General features: G+C 41.0%; 2 protein-coding genes across 2 annotated transcripts; one reads left to right on the plus strand and one right to left on the minus strand.

Annotated features, from left to right (window-relative positions):
- Positions 1–4110: 4110 nt before the first annotated feature.
- Positions 4111–7432, minus strand: LOC117475077 (non-histone chromosomal protein HMG-14A-like). The gene is made up of 6 exons (XM_034121170.1): positions 7265–7432; positions 6276–6308; positions 6061–6090; positions 5366–5413; positions 5122–5241; positions 4111–5026 (listed from the first exon to the last, which is right to left on the minus strand). Exons 1-6 carry the CDS (start codon positions 7277–7279, stop codon positions 4979–4981), a joined length of 294 nt encoding a protein of 97 aa, XP_033977061.1. The 5' UTR covers positions 7280–7432; the 3' UTR covers positions 4111–4978.
- Positions 7433–8272: 840 nt separating this feature from the next.
- On the plus strand, positions 8273–18234 carry sh3bgrl (SH3 domain binding glutamate-rich protein like). Its single transcript, XM_034121167.1, has 4 exons — positions 8273–8557; positions 15511–15696; positions 16917–16997; positions 17384–18234. The coding sequence occupies exons 1-4, from the start codon at positions 8513–8515 to the stop codon at positions 17417–17419; spliced, it is 348 nt and encodes a 115-aa protein (XP_033977058.1). The 5' UTR covers positions 8273–8512; the 3' UTR covers positions 17420–18234.
- The last annotated feature ends 1295 nt before the right edge of the window (positions 18235–19529 follow it).

Raw genomic sequence — 19529 nt, forward strand, 5'->3', positions numbered from 1 at the left:
TGTACTTCTCCTTGTGGCAATTTTACTTGTAGGCTATCTGTAAAGTCAATATTTGAGTACATCTTCCACCTCTGAGGTATACACATGGACAATATTAACACCATTTCCTGTCTAATATGCCTTGAGCCTTAAGAATTATGATGCTACATGTTTACCCCAAAAATAAGCTTCTATTACAATTCTCTAATCACTCATTCTAGCACATATTACATTTGTTCTTATGAATGAAAGAAACTAGAGTCTGACATCATCAGCCAGGTCAGAGTTTGTCTGCGTGACTCTGTATGCCTATGTGTGTGTATGTGGTGGTGGGGGGGGGGGGGGGGGGGGGGGGTTTGTGTGCTGGTGTTTATGTGTGTGATCTGTGTGTGGCACTGCTGCTGTTTGCACTGAAGCATGTATTAGCATGGGACCGGTGGAGGAGGGGAGTGTGTGTGTGTGTGTGTGTGTGTGTGTGTGTGTGTGTGTGTGTGTGTGTGTGTGTGTGTGTGTGTGTGTGTGTGTGTGTGTTTCTATCTACACTGATTGACGTCACAGACGCCCACTCATTTCCATCTTGTATGCGTGTGCTGTAGAGAATAGATCCCCATCTGCATCCAGCTCTTCTCCCCCCCCCCCTCTCTCCTCACCTCCCGGTACTTTCTCTTTTTCTCCTTCTCACCCTGCCTCTTCCCATTCACTCGCTCTTGTACATCCCACCCCCGTAGGGTGCAGCCAGCCTCGCAGATAAACAAGACTGTCGAACAACACAAACAATTTAAGGCAGCCAGACAGCAACATCCTCCCTCAGAGTGCAGAACCTTGCCACGCAACATCTGGTCACTTCAAGCATCACTGAGGATGGGAGGACATTTCACTTAGGCTTTTAATGTGACACACAACAAAGTGTACACTGAAAAAACTGAAACATTGACTTTAATTAAACGTGTTATGTCAACAAATGTCACTTCACTTTATTAGTTTAGTTGAAGCAATAACATTTGGTTGAACCTAATATTTAAACTTAATATAATTGCTTTCAACTAACCTTATACAGTTATGTGCAATCTGTTGACATGATACATTTAATTAAAGTCAACGTTTCAGTGTTTTCAGTGGATCAGTTGGCAACTTGTGTAAGCATGTGCAAAAGTGTGACATCCTTCTTTTTGAAAACAAATGCTCAGTCGCACACTGGTATCCTTGGTGACGACAGGACATCATTTAAATCACTTCCTCGTGAAAGGTCATCTTTTTACGCAGAGAATCCCCCACCACCATCCCTCTCTCCATGCCACACACCACCACCGACACTAACGCACAGCAGCTCACACACCACCGCTGCGTGCCGGAGTAATGTGGACACTGGTTTGGGAATGGATGACTGCGGGGAGGAGACAGGGGGGATGGAAGTGCGTGGGATGACAGAATAGGATATGCACATGTTTAAAAAGAGAAAATGTGCTATTTTAGTCATATATCATGACATAACCCATCTGAGAGTCAGAGAGGACAGAATGAGAGTGCACTCATCCCTTTGTGATTACCAGACAGTGAAAAGTGACTGGCAGATGGTCAGACAGACAGACAGACAAAATATATACTAATATTGAAATAATTAGCTCTATGATGTTCACATAAGACTGGAGGGGATGGGGGGGCTGTGTGTCTGCCTCTCAGTATCAAAGCCGTTAACGAGTCACAGGGCTGATCACAGGAGACAGCATGAATGGTCGGATCAATGAGTAGGAGAGGAGGAATATCAGAGATGAGGGAAGGTGGCGCGGAGAAGAAAGAGTCTTAGATCCAAAAACTATCCCTCTGATCAATAACATATTTCCATTGATCAACAGATAAGGATGCTGAAATCACAGCTTGAGATTTTTCTTTGTAGTTGAATACAGGTAGAATAAACAGATAGTACTGACAGAGGATTAAAGTAGCCTAGGTAAATGTGGATAAAAAAGGATATTGATTTTGTTGTTGTTGAAAGCCTGAAGGTATCATTTTGAAGTTTGTTTTCATAATAAAACCTATGATCTGTCTCCTATCATTTATTGATTCTGAATACACACAGCCTGTTCACTTTGCTGCCCCCTGGCAAAAGAAAAACAGTACGCACTGCTTTTTAGCAAACTTCATTTAAATAGTTTGAAGAATATTACAATACTACATACACAACATAACACATAATACACAAATCAGAAACATAATACATAAATCACATACATAAATACAAAGGAACAGGGCTGTTAAAGTGCAGAGGGCCAAAGTCCAGTATCAATTAAGGTATGAATTAGTCAAATTACAGACTAAGCACGTGCCATGGCAGTGTCTGGTTTTTATCGAGGCTTCTCCTTCTACTGAGGTACACAAGAACATTTCTTATTATCACTGTTTATTATGGTCTTGTTAATGACTTTAGTACATATAATCTTCCCATACCACACAATACAAAGCTGCTTCACCCCCCCAAAAATTGTTTTCTGCCTGTTTATTCGTTTACTTTTTAGCATGACTGTATTTGGTACAGTTATACCGTGCCAAATTACCACTGTATCATTATTAAGCTGTAATATGCTGCGGGAAAAGTAGTAACACTTTTAATTTATCAGTTAATAAAATGTAATCTAATATGCAATAGCTCCTCTGTGTTTAGAGTAGATTGTAAGGCAAGGCTGCCATCTAGCGTCGGGGCGGTGCTATAACGCTCCGCATAAACAACCAAAATATATCGACAAAATGGAGCCCGTCGCTCGGCCATGACAATGCAGGTCAGAAGGGCTGATACTGCTGCACAGATATAGCGGAAGAAAAACAAAATTGCGACATATTCTGTGGAAAATGTCAGCCGTGATTCATAGATAACAGAACACTAACAAGTGCTCGTTTTTAGGCCTGCTCCTTTGGGTTTGATATGCAGCTAAATAGTAATGTGTTACTATCAATATAGAAGGGATTGCAAAAAGTTTGAACCTTAAATTAAAAAAATATGTTCCCTTGCATATTTTAACACAAATTAAATGAATTAGTGGCAAAGAAAACATGCATTAACATCCACATTCAACTGTCAATGCTTGAGGACACAAACAAAGCTTAGAAAAATAAATAAAAAGTAGACCTATTCATCAGACAGACACTTTCTCATGTCTGCTTCTGCCTGCCAGGCTTCTAACACATGCTAATGCTCGCAGCTTTGTGAACTAAATATGGAGCTCTCTTTAAGTGAAGCTGCTGAATAGATTGCTAATATTTTGTGTGAGGTGAATGTGGGTCACGGCAGCACTCATGCTTGAGTTCATGTAGAGTTAAAGGAGAATGTGTAGTGCCTAAAGGGGAATTAAGTGGAAAGATAGTGTCCTTCAGTGGGTGTAGGCCTCTGCACTTCAACTTCCTTTCACATAAAAGGAACAGGCTTGAGTTGAGGCCTTATTACTTGATTTTTTCAATGATTCATTCACTGCAAAGGTGAATTATTCTTTTAGGGTGGAGAAAGGGGAAGCTAAGTGTCCCAGGAGGACGCGTATACTTATTAGAATAGTGTCCCAACCTGACTTTTTCCTGACCTGCCTTCTTCATGGATCTGTAGCAACATATTTGTGGGATAAATCCTGGTTGTTTGAATCCTCAGCTAAACCTACAGCGAGTTTGGAGGATCAACAACTTCCACTGTTAAATTAGACAACGCTAAATGCCACGTTTAAGAATCTGTATCCCGCAGCAGCTGTGTCAAAGCAAGGTGGTCTACAGTTACATTGCAGTACAAGCATGTTTCATTTTGTCAGGTCACAGCTGCCGTCTGAATCCTGTTTTATGTTTTGCATGTATTAAAGTTCTAATTTAAATTTCTGCATGCAGATTAACACCGAAAAGCTCTTACATTTGGTTAATAATGGAGTGCATTAAAATAGAACTAGAAGTGCAGTTTTAAAGCTACAATGTAGCATTACAATTTAATTTTAAGATGATACATTTACTTACAAATCACAGGAGTTTAAATAAGAGCCTGAAGTGGACTTCAAAGGGTTACAAAGAAACCTTTTTTACTTTTTTATGGTCTATATTGTGTTGATTTTGAAACAAACTTCAATCGATTTGAATCTTTTGAAGAAAGAAGCTCAAGACAGATGATATCGAGGAAAATTCCCAGGACTCGTTTTTATTAAGAGAATTTCAGAACATAAGAGAGGGACCAGACACCTGCATTTTGTCAGAGAGGGTTTCCAAATTCGATCGTTTAAAAAAACCAGAGTGTTTTAGAAAAGCTGACATGACAGCGTGGATGGAGCAGGAGCTGTTTCCGCACGCAGGGTCGTCTAGGAGACAGGTCGGAGGCCATCACTGTTCCCGGAATGTTTCACATGTTCGTCTTCCTCTTTCTTATGGACAACACGCTTCAACACGCTTTTTTTTTTTAAAACACAATTTCAATGAAAAAAAAAAAACAACAAAAAAGAAAACAGACAGAAGCAAAAGGGAACTCACTGCACATTAGAGGTCTAAAATAATCACCCACTTTAACATGGCTGAACCGTTAATAAAACATGGATAAAAGGTTGAACTGTAGGGGGAGGAAGGTCTAATCTGTGGCGGGAGAAGAGGGAGGGTGAGGAGAGATCGGGAGAGGGAGGAGAAACACAGGAATACACAACTCACGACATAGCCAATCCGGCAGGGACGCACTTTCTACACCAAACAAGCCTTCAACAATCATGAAATGCCATTTAAAAAAGATTTTAGTGTGTTCATCTTGCTTGCAGACACATGATATGACCACTGCAAATCTGCAAGGCGCTCCATAATCAGCTTTGCTTTTTGTGCTAAAAATCTGTACGGATACTTATAAAATCATTGATAAAAATATTCCTCTGTTAACAATACGCCTTGGAGGGAAACCGTGTGAGAGACTTGGGGGGGGGCTGGCTGGCTGGCTGGGGGGGTTCAGGGGATGGGAGAGGGGGGGGGGGCTTTTAGAGAAGGAGAAGTTTGGGCAGTGGTGCTACTCGGACTTGGCCTCCTCCTTGGCCTCCTCGGGAGCTGCCTCCTCCTGTAAGACAGAACAAGTTTAAAACTTTGAGCCATTTCAAATCGTTACTGTTAGTGTCAGTATAAACTAACGGATGTTTTTCTGAGTACTCGTACCTCGTTGGTCTTGGCGTCTCCGTTCTCAGAGTGGTTTTCCTCGTTTGCCTCGGCCTCTGCGTTCTCCTTCGCCTTCTTGGTCTTCTTGTCCTCCTTCTTATCGTTCACAGCCTTTTCTTTCTGCAGGGGCAACACAAGACACCTGGTTAGCAGGCTGGATATTCACACATATACATTTAAACACCATCCGTGTCTTCTTTTTTTATATACATGTTAATTCCGGATCAAGGCTAGCATCTCTTACCTTTGCTGCCTTCTTAACCTTTGGTTCCACCTTGGGAGCGTTCGGTCTCTGTGATGGAGAAGAAAGGAAAAGGGATCAAGTAATGGCTACACATTCTTTGCAAAAGAATATTTTTTAAGATACTAGAAGACTTAGGCTACCATGACACTTAACTTTTTGGGGGATGAATATGAATATAGGTTTAAAATATTCCCTTTAAATGCAGACACTGTTTTTACATTAATATGACTGATCCTAACTGCGTTCATTAGGGAACTTATGCAATGTCAAGTTCCTAAAAGTAATTAGTCTGAGGATTATACACAATATTGGTGTTTAGTATGTACTCTAACAGCCCTGTAAGTTTTACTACCAAAATAACTTTCTAAATTATGTTTAATTTGAATAATAAAGCATTATTTTAGCTCTAAGGGACTTCTGATCACTTTATTTCTACCTCATTAACGACTTACATACTCATGACTAATTATTTGGCTTAATTATGTAAAAATCGCATATTCTTTTATTTTGGTATCGGTAGGAATCAAAATTGTGCACATTATGAAAAGAAAGCCATTGCTTTAGCTGTTTTTGATTATTTTAGGGCAAAATACAAATGTTTTACTCATTTTGAGCATTTTCCCTGAATACCATGTTTTTTAACTGAATTTGTTCATGTAAATTAGTTAGTTGACTTTGTATGAGTGCCTTCTTACCGCTGATAGCCGAGCTGATCTCCTCTGAGGCTGAAACAGAACAAAGACTGTTATTATGGATCTTTTATTGTGACTTTGACTGTATTCAGGAAACACACATTTAAATGCAATACTAGTGCTTTATTCCTGATAATGCCCCCCCAATTACCAAATAATAATACAAATTCAATTTTAATCACATGTATGAGGTTTTACTTAGGTGCACCCCTTCTTACCTCATCCCTCTCGCCTCCGTCTGTTACTGCTGCCTGAAAAACACAAATACAACAGGTTAAAATCAAATACAAATTAAATAGCATTATTATGGCAACAAATGGTGTTTAAACTAACAAGAAACAGTTGTTAAAGACTTTAGGCACATATTGCCGATAATTACAGAGCTGCCGAAAAAACTTTTTGTTTTCATGCGAAAACAAAATCTTATGTGAAATATAGGTCATTTTAAAGGCTTACAGCCCATAAATGTGGAGGTAATGCATGATTTCAGTATTATGCTATGAGAGCTCAGCCATGTGTGTCTCTTGAGCCATATTTTGAGGGCCCAGGCCCTGTTTCTCCCTCTCTCTCCCCCATCTCTTTCTCTCATTCAATGCATGAAGCTCAGATTTGAAAGCTGGCGCGGGAGTCTTTGAGAAGGGGGAGGGACCTGCTCGCGGCTCACGCGCGCCCCCTCGCGACAGAGCCACGTCATTGCAGCCATTTGGGACCATGAACAAAGAGAGAAAATATACAATTTTATCGAAACGCGACGGCGAGTGTTTGTTTTTGCGGTCAAAATGCAAAGTAAAGGCACTAAAGCATTTTCTGGTGCCACTTTTCGCCGGTTTGGTGGCGAATTGGCGATAAGTGAAGCGTTTGTTCTCGGTAGGTCGGCGACGAAGGTGGACAAGAGCTGCAAAGCATGGCTGCTGCTTGTGCTTTAACTGCATGGAGACCGAAAGAGACTTCTGACTCCCCAAAGGACAGCGGTTCTAACGAGAATACGCGTTTTAAAGGCCGGGTCCGAGCGGGAAAATATTCATTCTAACGCATAAAAAATTGACATTATATCTAGAAAATAGGCAAAAATTACCAGCGAGCAAAAACGGATATACATTACGTTATAATTAAGTAATGTCTCAGAGGGCTGTCTTCATAATCGTTTGCAATGCCTTAAAAGCTGATATGCCCCTCAAACTATTTTTATTATTTTCAGAATACGTACCTTTCTCTTGGGCATGTTGATCTCTTGGAGGTTTTCTTACAAATACAACTAAAAACTGTTTTTCTCAGTGGGTTCAGTGCATGTGAAGACGAGTGTCTCCCTTATGCTCGGCAGTGTAGTAAACACACTGGAAAAGAGAGGCGAGTGGTTGAATGGGGGGAGGGGTGCGGCTAAGGGCATGATTGATAGGCTCTCAGCCAATCAAGTGACGCCATTCGGGGCTGCAGAAGCAGAACACTTGGAATTTTGGAGCCGGCGATGTTCTGAGGTCTGCGCGAATGGCTTCTTGCAGGGAGAGAAGGGAGGAAGCCTGCAAGAATTAAAGGACATATTGCCACCATACGAGTGTGTTCAATTACAGTAAGAAAAGAGGCCTGGCAGAGAACCTGTCCGCCCCGCCATACAGGCCCCCTCGGCAGGCAACATGCCCCAGTGTAAGCCATTCATCCCCGCTGGCTTATCTTAAAACTACCCCTCACATCTGCTGCGGTCAGCGAGGAGAAAATTCACCTCAAATTCACTTGGTGTTTGAGTCCAATATGGCGCCCACTCCTCTTCGACACATTTTTTTTTGTTTGTCAGTCGGCTTTCCTAAATTCGTTTCAGAGAAAAGCCTCGCGACGTCTGCCCGTGACGCCTGCAGGGGGCCCACAAAGCCCGTCTAATGTTATGGCTGCTCGAGAAGGACCTTAAAAAGGCTGTGCTGCTACACTAAAGCACCCAGAAAGTGCTCAAAATCACTGCAGATTTCATGTTGTTATTGACATAACATCCACCTATTAACACGACTTAATAGAACACGTGCAACTGGGCACACGTGCACGGTTAAAAAAAGGGACAATAGCCAATAATGTCCGACTTGCAGACAATGGGGTCGGTGCTGAAATATTCAGACAATATAACCCTGTTGTCTTGCCATAATGATAGGCCCGTTGCCCCCCTGCGTGTGCGTGAACGTGTCTCGGAGTGTGTGTTCTCGCTCCACAGAGAGAGAGAGGGACTAGAAGGGGCGGGGAGGCACAGTAGAGGCGGAGGAGGAATGCGAAGCTCCATCCAGTGCTGAGACCAGGAGCATTTGCGCAGATAGCCTGCGCTGCCTTCATCAGACACACAGCATTTCACACAGGGAAGTTTGTTGTTATTTTTTTGTCCCCGCTGTCGATCAATCCGCCTGCAAAGTTTCTGCGAGGAGCAGGAGCAACCAACCGCTGCTAACCGGACTCGTGTCAGCAGCACCAGGGATTTACCATGGTGATCAAAGTGTACATAGCATCGTCCTCCGGATCCACTTCGGTAAGGGATTATAATACTAGCATTGCTTTTATAAATGTGCTGTTTCAGCTGGATTCACCTGCAGCATCCAGTGCTTGTTAGACAATAGAAAAGGCAGCTAAACTTTTATTGAGCTCAATGGCCATGCAACTGTCATCCTCTCCATCTGGAGTGGTCTGACTCCTCATGCAGCCAAACTTTGGACACAGATGGGCTTTCCACCTCTCTCTATTGTTCCCCCTTTAACTTTGTCACAGAGAAAGAGACAAAGAGGAAGTTTGATGCTGCTAACTGAATAGAGAAAACCTCTCACTGTTTGTCACAGGGTTTACTCAATTCACAGCTCTGGGTTTTTGCAGCTGAAAGCAGGCTGACAAACAGGAATGGCATGCAGTTAAAAATCCATAAATGTACTTAAAAGGTCCTGTCCAGTCCCCTGATACCAGGATAGGCTGGTTCACAGTCTGTGTGTCTGATAGCAGGACACACATACATTATATGTTGCATTCACTGTCCTGCAGCCCCATCAGCTTCAATATTGCATGTTTATTCCAGAGTGGAGAGGAATGAAGGTGATGCAATTCCCCAGGGCCACTTCTTTAAACATGCAGCTGCAGCCCAGGACACTTAAGCTCTATTTAGGACTTGTTGGAGGTCTTGATTTGTAGGAATTTGCTATTTACTACTATAAAAGTGTAGTAAATGGCCCTATCCTACTATAATAGTGCACACATTTAGTCTATTCTTGCATTTTTTTCCCCCACAGCTAACACAACAATTCTTATCTTAATCAGCAATATTACTAGCAGCAGATTAGTGTGTCATAGTGTAAAATAAAAAGTGATGGAAATGTAACAGCCTTTCGATCAAAATCACTTAGTTAAAAGTCTGTGAGGTCACATTCAGGATGATTTACCCTCATTGGGCAGCTTGTCTTTGCAGCTCACATTCAGAGGAAGTAATCAAGCATGAAGCCCGTTTTCAGTTGGACAGCTCTGAGCGACTTTATTGCCCTTACAGTAAATGACATTTGCAAAAGTTCAACAGCAGCAGCAGCCTTACAGGACGGGAGCTTCCTGTAAAGCCAGAGCGGTCTCAGGGACGCATCGCTGTGATGGAGCCTGTCTGGGAAAAAGGCATTACCTCTCATTGATCTGTGTTAAGTAGAGTCTTCTAGAACAACTGGACATATGTATGTCCTTGTAAAAGATGAAGAGAAACACATATACTCATATCTTCCTCTCCAGATCTTCTTTTAGAGTTGGCAAAAAAACAATAGCATTACTGATTAAAGTAAAGTGCCATAAAAAGATCGTTTTTTTCTTGATTTACTTTGCTATGATGACATATTTCGTAGGTCCAACATAGATATAGGATATGCTGTCACTTTGTAGAGTTTATTTTAATTACTCCATGTCTGATTTAAATACATTCTTTATATTATTATCTCTCTCAATGCAATGTCTGATTTTGATGTGGTCCATTAAAAAGAGATATTCAGACTAGTAAAAAAGCAAAACAATGTGATTGCATTCCACTATCTACCAGTGTGCTGATACATGAATCACTCCAATGTAGTTCGGCATGTGAATGGAACAAGGGCCAAAACAGACAGACAAGTAGGAGTATTTCAAAAAGCTACGTTCAAAGTCTTCGCTCCACTGAGGAAATGATTGCAGGTCACAGAGAGACACAGTGTAAAATTAGCCAGAGGGAAGTATCATATTTAGCGCTCGACAAGCTAAAAAAAGTCAGCATTATTCAGGCAGATTTGTATTCTCCGAAGATATAAAGTTCGGTTCAATGTCAGTGTATATTTGTATCCATTGTTGGTATTTATTTTAAGCAGAAAATGATCCATATAACAGCCAAACGTAGTGTTTTAAGGTTTAATTGATTACATTTCTAATATAAGACAACCAAAGCTGATTTGAAGAGGGTGTGTTCTAACGCACAAAGGTTTGATGCACAGAAGTACAGTATGGAAATTACAGACAATAAAGAAGTTAGACGAGTTCTGTCAACATGATTGCACCTCAACATTTCCCCTTTGTATTAATGGTTAATATATCAGGTCAGTCCAATTTTATATTCCTGGAATATATGCTATCTTTGTGAAGCTTTGATGCTGTATTTCTGGAAATAATTATGTAATGAGAAGCAGAACTTTTGAGTCACCAGGAGAAATGGTGTTGTGACTCGCTGTGAATTCTCCAGAGAGACTTCTAGGGTTACCGTCAATGGCTTTGTAAAGATAAGGGCATGCATGGTATCTGCTTCATATGCTGCATTTTAACAGCATGGAACAGTTCGGCTCTGATCAACTCAACTGTCTTTCTTTGGTTTGCCGTTAGCATAAGATGTGGATAAGAACTTAGCCGATACTAGAAGTAAGAGCAAACCACTGATTGGTCAGAAACTCATCACCAAGGCAACACGGGACATCCTGCACAAACCCGCGACTTGTAACTAGCCAAGCTACCATCAATAGCGAATGCAACTTCTATTTTTCACTCGGCCCAATAGAATTTATATAATTTATCTAGTGAAGTGTTCAAAATGATGTCACAGCAGTTTCGAGCGGCATCACTTTAGCAATCAGCTGATCACCCCACCTATACTGAGGGGGTTCTATCTTCAGTGGAAAAGGAAATAAAGAAAAGCACCTGGTACTTTTAGTGAGTCCGAGCACAGGTGTACCACACAGTTCAAACAGGGCATTAGGTTACATTGAGGCCATGTTTGAATAACAAACTAAGATTTTCATTTAAATTCACATATGTAAATACACACGTGTACCAATGCATCTCAACTGTGGAGCACTAATGGAAAAGAGCCAAAAACCTTTGCCAGCACCATATGTACTGCTCCATTTCCCTTTATGTGCCGCAGCAACACAAATGCCACATTGCCACAATAAATGTACTAAGAAACGGTAACAGCTTTTTATGGCTATAAAGCATTGTTTACGCCCAACTCTACTGCGCTCTGATAAAGATTTACTGTTCTTCTTCCACTGTACTTCTGACATCAGGGCCTGTAAGTCAGGCTTTAGTCCGTGAGTCTGTTAGTCTGTATAAAGTGTTATTTTCTGGCCTTTTAGCAGTTAAAGAAAACCCAGCCAAAGCAACAGTGTAATGCTCTTTTGTAATAATGTTGTAATGCTGCCTGTGCTCTAGATTGGGTGGAGGCTACTGTTGCTGCTTAAATTCCACTGAGCGTTGATCTTGATATAATCAAGACAAAACCTTTATCCCTACCAAACAGACTTGCCTGGAGTTGAATCGTGTTTCCTGAAACAAGAAAGTAGATGTTCCTACATTAAAACATTGGACACTCATGCCAATGCCATTAGAAAAGTCATTTTGTCTGCAAAGAATGCTTGACAAATTAAGTTTAAGTGTCTTTTCCTTTATGTGTGACTGATTTGCACATGGATTGACCCCATTCCATGGTCGACAAGGCTGATTGAATCAGTCTCCACTGTATTGATCCAAGCCTGTGCTGTACATACAGTGCATCCAATCAATGCCTGCCATTGTCTGGCAGCTGTTAAAGCCAGAGTTATACTATTTATACAGGGATTGATCAACTCTGGACCTGATCTCATGGCCCTGCCACAGCTCACATGGTCATGAGGATGATGATGACAATGTGGAATTTAAACCAAAGAGCGTGTGTTGCAGATTTCCTCTTCAGATCTGTGTTCTTTGTTCGTTTGCCTTCTAGGATAAGGATCCATGCAACAATATCTATTACTTTTTTCTTACTGATGTTTAATTACTCATTTTGAATAGTAACTGTATTGGAAACTAGAAGGGCACTAGTAGAGCGCAGACCTCAGCCAACTGAAAAATGTTTGGGTATTTAGTTCGAGCCCGTGATTTGGATACGCTCCAAAATGTAATGAGTTCTTCTCTGGCCCTTACTACAACCTTCCATAAGGGTTTATGAAAATCGGGCCATTTGTTTTTCCGTAATCCAACAAATCAACAACTCAAACCGAAAACATAACCCCCTTGGGGTTGGTAATGAATTAAGCAAACATTTGAATGTAAAAATAAAAGATCTTGAATAATTTAGAACCCTTTTAGTGTGCTAATGACCATTCATATTGTCAGATGTATATATCCAAAGGCAGTCATCTCTTTTCAGACTTTATACACATTCAATCATCTAATGATTGCTTCTCTAGTTCTTCCCCCGGTGTGTACGTGGACGTTCTTTGGAATGTGATAACACACCAGTAAAGTGCCAGGTCAGTGCTGATAGAATTAATATCAACAAGAATTGAAACAAGCATTTGTTTCATGCAGTTTCTGTGTCTATGTATGGAAAGAAGATTTGAAAACTAAAGTAAACTTTAGTGGAAATTACCATGGTAACACCTTAATGTTCAGAATGCTAGCATTGTCATTTTTCAACATGTTAGCATGCTAATATTAGCATTTAGCTTAAAGCACCCTGCACAGCCCTCAAAAAGCTGCTATGCTCTATACAAGAGTCTACTACATGGTAGTTCTTGAGGAATTGTTGATTTATTTATTATCAAATGTAATGGCAATCTACGGTTGTTAAGCATTCTGGATCGAAGTAGCCTACTGACCAACCATTGCCATCCACAGAGCCTGGCTAGCATGGCAAACACAGAAGGGTTTCTGATGGTTCCATGCCAAACAAAACCTACACCACAGAGACACAGTGTACTCAATATCAGTATATATTTGCATACCAGGGCAAGCCATTTAGATATTGTGAGCATGGATTCAGTAAATAGTAACCTGAGGCCTACAGGCTCTGCCTTTGGAAATGGAAACATTCAAAATACTTCCTCAAAGGGCTTTTTAAGCTCACCTCAGTTTTTTTTCTGTCACTTTTTAAAGATGTGTTCATTTGCTTAACCATGTTTTGAAACACCTTTTCCAAATAAGTTCTGATGGAGCGACATTGACCTGACATGATTGATCAGTGGTTTCAATCAATTTGTGGTTTCAATCAATTTGTCTTTGCCCTGGAGATCATCAAACATGGCCAATATTACATCTCCAAGGTGCCTTGCATAGCCAAGGTTATTTGCTCCAAAACTGTTTTGTAAACATGCTGAATTTGCATTTCTTGCAAAGTCCACCTGAAATTAGCTGGACAAGTAAATGGAAACACCAACCTGGCTCATCTCCCTCACTCTCTTTTTTTTCCTTCTAGCATTCCAGAAAGAGAGATAAGGAGTGACTAATACAGGGCAACAGGAGAAGATTAGTTGTTTATTGACACACCCAAAGACAGTGGAAGCCTTAAGTCTTCTTCCATATTCAAAATCACCAAGAGCTTAACCTAAGACACCAGAGAGCCATTCACAAGGGAGTAGGGGGCAAAGCTGGGAACTCTCACTGTGCAATTACAGTTAGGGGCCAGCTCGCCCTACAAATTAATTTTACTTGGCAACAATCCAGGCTTTCAGGGCAATGGCCAGAGTGCACACAAAGAAAGGAAAAGGGAAAAAGTTTTGCTTGTCTTTTGAGGATAGAGTCAGTTTGTTGTTGTTTTGGGTACCAACGTCATGTGTACAAAATGGAAAAAGAGATGATTGTCTGTGTTCAGAGAAAGCCAGTGAAAGTGATTCTGAACTCTTGACGTCCTACTCCGTTGCTCCGCCCCGCGATGGTTTCCAGAGCAGGTGGGCAAAGAGCTTGTTTTAGGACTTTGGCCAAGGGAGTGCAACTAAATGATTCAAACTGCACCACGGCTAATCTGCCAGCAACGTCAGCTCCCTCATTTCCATGCGTTAGTGTTGTTTCAGCTGAATATGAACTCATCCACCTGTCTCTTCTGCAACATAGAGTGGGAGGAGCCATGACGTGGAGGTGTCTGGACTGACAGGAAGACAATACATTGATTATAAACCAGAGAACCTTGTTGTGCTTTTACCATGAGGTTTTAGGTGTGTGATCTTGTGTGTGTGCAGCTGAGGCTGGTGGTTGTGTGTCTCCGTGCAGCAGGCCTTATTTGGCTCGTGTTTGACCAGTTACCTCCTCTCAAGTCCCGGAGGAGCTCTTGCTTCCGTGTGGCCTTGTAGGGCCATCCTCCCTCTTACACACACCCACTGAGATCTCAGTGGACTGCTGTTTCATACACTTAATAACACACACACATCCATAAAGATAGAGGCAGAAGCAGGAAGAACACATCCAGACAAGCACGCATTTCTATCCAGTCTGTGGCTTTTTTTAATTGCCTTACTGTTTTTACTGTCTGTATTTGGGTTACTCTGGGACACACCTAGAAATAAGGGAGAACCATATCGTGTCATTCTTGATGCCTTTTTACTTCCTGTTCAGTTATACAGTTAGTGTTTTGCATCCTCTTACATGACGTGTGGTTTTGCATCACGCAGATTAGACTACTTTTCAAAGTGTCACAAATAGGTGTTAGATAAAGTGTTAAACAAAGTGCTTTGCCAATGCAACAGAACTGCCTTTGTAAGAATGGGGAGCCTTCAAAATTAATCACATGAAATCCTTGATAGTAAGAAAGAACTTAACTCTGAAGTGTGGACTGCCAACAGAGTTTCTTTGTGGGAAATAAGCTCACTGTAAGTGCGGCAAGTTACAAACGCTTTTGATATGGTTGTATTTGTTACTATAAAGTGAGGAGGATGAAGGCAGTCTAATCTTAGGAGTTGCCATCTTCCTCACTATCTGACATTTTTCATGCAGATAAAAGACTAAGCATCTCGGCTTAGCCTTGCCCGAGTTCACCTTTGTCAATGATCTGGTTGTATCACTTCATGCACTTCTCAGTAAACGGGTGGTAACTTAGTAACAGAGCGGCAAGCAACCATTTCTCACTTTTTTGCAGCAGACCGATGACAGTATGGTGAGCAGAGGGCCTTATGTTTCCTCATAAGTCTGAAAGTAAACACTTGTCTAACTGACAACTTCCCCCATGTCACCCTCTCTCGTCTCCCCCGCACGCAGATAAAAAAGCAGCAGCAGGATGTGAAGGGCTTCCTGGCGGCGAATAAGATCGAATTCGAGGAGTGTGACATCGCGGCGCACGAGGGCAACAGGAAGTGGATGAGAGAGAATGTTCCGGAGGAGTCTAGGCCGGCCACGGGGAACCCTCTCCCCCCACAGATATTTAACGAGAGCAAATATTGCGGGGTGAGGCACACATGCATGTGGATTATGAATTACAGAACTAATTTAATATGTCACACACAGAACTGTAGTTCATGTTCTCAGTACACACAAATCCTGCATGATGGGTTTTGAATGCTTATTCTGAGGTTTAAATATGTTTAAAGCTGCACTAATCAGCAAATTCATATAAACAATAGATTCAATTACTAGAATTGTCACGCAGATATATTTTTTTTATGGCCTACAACCTCACTGTTGTCAATTTTAGCAAAAAATAAGTCGGATAAACTCATTTGGATGTATCAAAAATTCAAATGTTTCGCTTTTTTATGATTTTAAGAGCATATTCTCGGCTTGTATGAAGGTTATTGGGAATATGTGTTTATGATACTTTTGCCACAGTCTGCAACCTTTTGAGCACCTAAAAATATCACGATCAGTTGTATTTTGCTCCACCCTCTCATGTCACTTCTGGGTGCAAAAAACAAGATTGGGATATCCCAAAAACACAATATGCCACTGACCAAAACGCCATCTGCGAAGCTTCGAAGTGGTAGTCTATAAACCTACCTTTATACATCTTTTTGATATACAGTCTATTGTTTGGACAGAGGCAGTTGACACATATCCACCTGCTTCCAGTCTTGGAAATAAAATGAGCGTATTTATCAAAATGTCAAAGTATTTTTGTTAACAAAACTTGAGAAAGGCAATTACACAGCCTTCTCTCTGTGTTGGCAGGTGGTATTTTGTTCCCATTAAAATGACAGAAGTATAAGTGGGATGACTGTAAGTGAAGTTGCAGAATGGGCTTTATAAAATGTCACTGACAAAGAAAACAGCCCCTTTTATCAAGATCTGTTTGTGTGTGTGTACCGGTATGTGTGTGTGTGGGAGCCAAAGGAGTGAAAACAAAGGAATGAGACGGAGTGAGGGATCAGGAATGAAAGAGACAGCAGGCAATTAAACAGTAAACTGGTGAATGTGTTTGCTTGTTTACCGTGGGTAACATTCTCAAAGACAATACCCTCCTATCAGAATCAATACAGAGGCCTTTCCTTGGACAAATACCACAACCCCGACTGATTCTCACAAAGAGTTCTTCATGCATTGCCGCCCAGATTGTCACCCTGAGGCACTGATCCCAGGCCTGCTTCACATTATCATTCCCCAGGTTGGACTTCATCCACTCATCGATGTTCATTTTTGAAAACTTCTCTCCGTGTCTTCCTCTGTCTCAGAACTACGAGGCCTTCTTCGATGCCAGAGAGGATAACGCCGTGTATGCGTTTCTGGGTCTGACCGCTCCCCCGGGCTCCAAGGTGAGCTTATGAAGAAAAAAAAAACACACACACTGATATCTGTCCGTTATTTGAACCGCATTCCTAGAGCCATGTTTCCTGTAACACCGGCTTACTGGCCTAAATATATATTTATCCAACCCAGTGTAATGTCCTTACAGAAACACACATATTACATAATACATCTGTTCCTCATATCCCTACACCCAGACAGGCGTCCTCACTCCTTCACGCTGGCGCCTCCTATGTGCCGCAACAGGAACTGCAGGGAGGTGTGCCAGTTACCATAGAAACAGAGGGGGTTTTCCTCTGTGCCGTGGCAGGGGATGTATAAACCAATATCCTCCATTTTAATATAACCCGCTCTCCTTTCTCCCCCTCTGTCTCTGCCTCTGTTTTCTCTGCAGGAGGCCGAGGCTCTAGCGAAGAAAGCCCAGCAGTAGCAGCTTTGCGTGGTTTCTACCTGAGACCTGAACCCAGACCTGGAACTGACCCAGGACAAAAAAGAAGAAGCAACATTTAAATCGGCATATAAAAATGTGGACTGTTTTGATCTATTTCACTGTTTTTTTCTATTAATCTGTGTTCAGCTGTGCCTTATCAGTTGTAGTGAGAGGAGGTACTAAAGCAGAGCATTGTGGGTATCTACAAACCACTCTGCTTCCTACAGTTTAACTCAGCCTGTTAAGCCTATTGGCCTAATGACATGTCAATCAACCATAAGCTTGAAGATGTAGCTTAATTTTTTAAGAACACATCATTAGACACAACAAAATGTACACACTTTCAAAATTGTAACACAGATTCATAATTTGGACAACAAATAAATCACCCATAAAACATTTCCTAACTTATTTCACCCAACTAGTTAGAATAATTAGAATAAATTGTATCTGTTGACATTGAGTGAGATGCTCCTGCCAATCACATCATCGCCAAACCTGCAGCACCTTCTGTAAAAGTGATCCTATACAATCCTAATCTCTCTTTTTTATTTACATTATAATGTCTTAATGCTGTTTTAAAAGCAGACTTTTTTCTACAAGATGATGTTTGTTTGCAAATTATGCCAAAATTACAAGTCTGCATAAACAGAAGGATGTGAAGCTGAGTTATTTTGTTTAATTTGTTGTAACGGTTTTTAGGGGAGTTGGATAGCTTTTGTTATGCTATAAGCATCCTGTGTTACCTTGTGTTGGTAGTCCCTGTTTTTCATTATGTTCTCTAAAATAAAATAAAATAAGACTTCAAATGAAAAGCCTGACTTTTGGTACTCTGTAGTGGTTGTGATGAAATTAGTTTTAAGCCTTTGTGTAACACACTGATTTTATGTAGGAACATATTTTGACTTAAATTTGGGTTGACTTTGTGTGCTGGCATTCAAGTATTTGCTATGCCAGATTGTATTGTTTTAGAAGGAAAAACACTGTAAGAGAAAGCAGGATTAGTTTTGAAGAAGTCATCGCTCATTGAGTTCATTCTATGTTTGTTTAGTTGCAACACTTTACAGATATTCCCCGGAATGTCTTCTCACTGCTTCTCAGCAGTTTTTATATCTGTGTATTTTTTTTTAATAACTTCCCCATTTGAATATGTTTTATTATTACTCAATCACATTATAGGTCAAATGTTGTGGTTTAACTACAGTACATTTTTGTGATTTCATACTTAACATGAGCTAATTAAATATTCAAGAATACGATTGCATTACAACGCGTACCTTCAAACTGATATCAGATCATCTGCATGTATGTTGACCTTTCTTTGGTTATCCATTTGCAAAATAATGGTTTTAAACATCAGAGCCTGGATTCCAGTGTTGTGGTACAACTTGTATTGCATTTATTGATGTTTTTAAATCCAGGTTTTGTAGATGCAAATATGCCTACGCTTACCGTAACCAGCACCAGCAACGGAAAAAGGGTCCAATGAGACTTTTTTCACCCCCAATTTGAGGTCTTATGGGTATTTAAGTCAGGTATTATGGTCACAATCAACTATTAAGATCACTTTCTCTGGTGTTATTTACAATTGCACACGGTCCCGAAATACACCCATGCTCAAACAGGACTATAGACATGCACTAACGGAGAATGGCAAAGCGAAAAGGCTGCCAGTGTACCGCCGCTTGGGAGCAGTTGGGGGTTGATGCCTTGCTCAAGGGCAGTGGCCAGAAACAATCTGGCGCCTCTCCATCTACCAGCTACCACACTCTGTATTTTGATCCAAACTGGACTCGAACCGGCGACCCTTTAGTTACCAAGCATAGTCCCTGCAGCCCCTTTTTCTTCATCTGTAATTCATATGAAATTAAAGTACTCCGACATCCACATTCATTTTATTATGAATTGTGTGTAAAGTTTGAATGTGCCATTCATTTAAATTCTTTGTCTAACCCTACTAAAATACACATTTTTCTGAGTGAAAATCACAACAGTCTGTATCAACAGGAGTCATGATGCTTCGTTGGCAGCCCTTTGTCCTTAATGCTTAATGCAGAAGAGTCTGTTTGAGGCCAAAGAGGGATTTGCTTTCCAAACTTCTCAGCTGGTT

Source organism: Trematomus bernacchii, unplaced genomic scaffold (assembly GCF_902827165.1).
Source record: "Trematomus bernacchii unplaced genomic scaffold, fTreBer1.1, whole genome shotgun sequence".
NCBI classification, from domain to species: domain Eukaryota; kingdom Metazoa; phylum Chordata; class Actinopteri; order Perciformes; family Nototheniidae; genus Trematomus; species Trematomus bernacchii.

What these genes read in the sequence shown, in the direction of transcription:
- LOC117475077 (XM_034121170.1), bottom strand. An exon ending in ACGGAGGCGAGAGGGATGAG is followed by an intron (nt 6,091 to 6,275) that starts GTAAGAAGGGGT and finishes GTTCTGTTTCAG; the next exon opens with CCTCAGAGGAGATCAGCTCG. An exon ending in GAGACGCCAAGACCAACGAG is followed by an intron (nt 5,027 to 5,121) that starts GTACGAGTACTC and finishes TCTGTCTTACAG; the next exon opens with GAGGAGGCAGCTCCCGAGGA.
- sh3bgrl (XM_034121167.1), top strand. Translation starts at nt 8,513, where the DNA reads ATGGTGATCAAAGTGTACATAGCATCGTCCTCCGGATCCACTTCG. An exon ending in ACGAGAGCAAATATTGCGGG is followed by an intron (nt 15,697 to 16,916) that starts GTGAGGCACACA and finishes CCTCTGTCTCAG; the next exon opens with AACTACGAGGCCTTCTTCGA. An exon ending in CCGCTCCCCCGGGCTCCAAG is followed by an intron (nt 16,998 to 17,383) that starts GTGAGCTTATGA and finishes TTTTCTCTGCAG; the next exon opens with GAGGCCGAGGCTCTAGCGAA.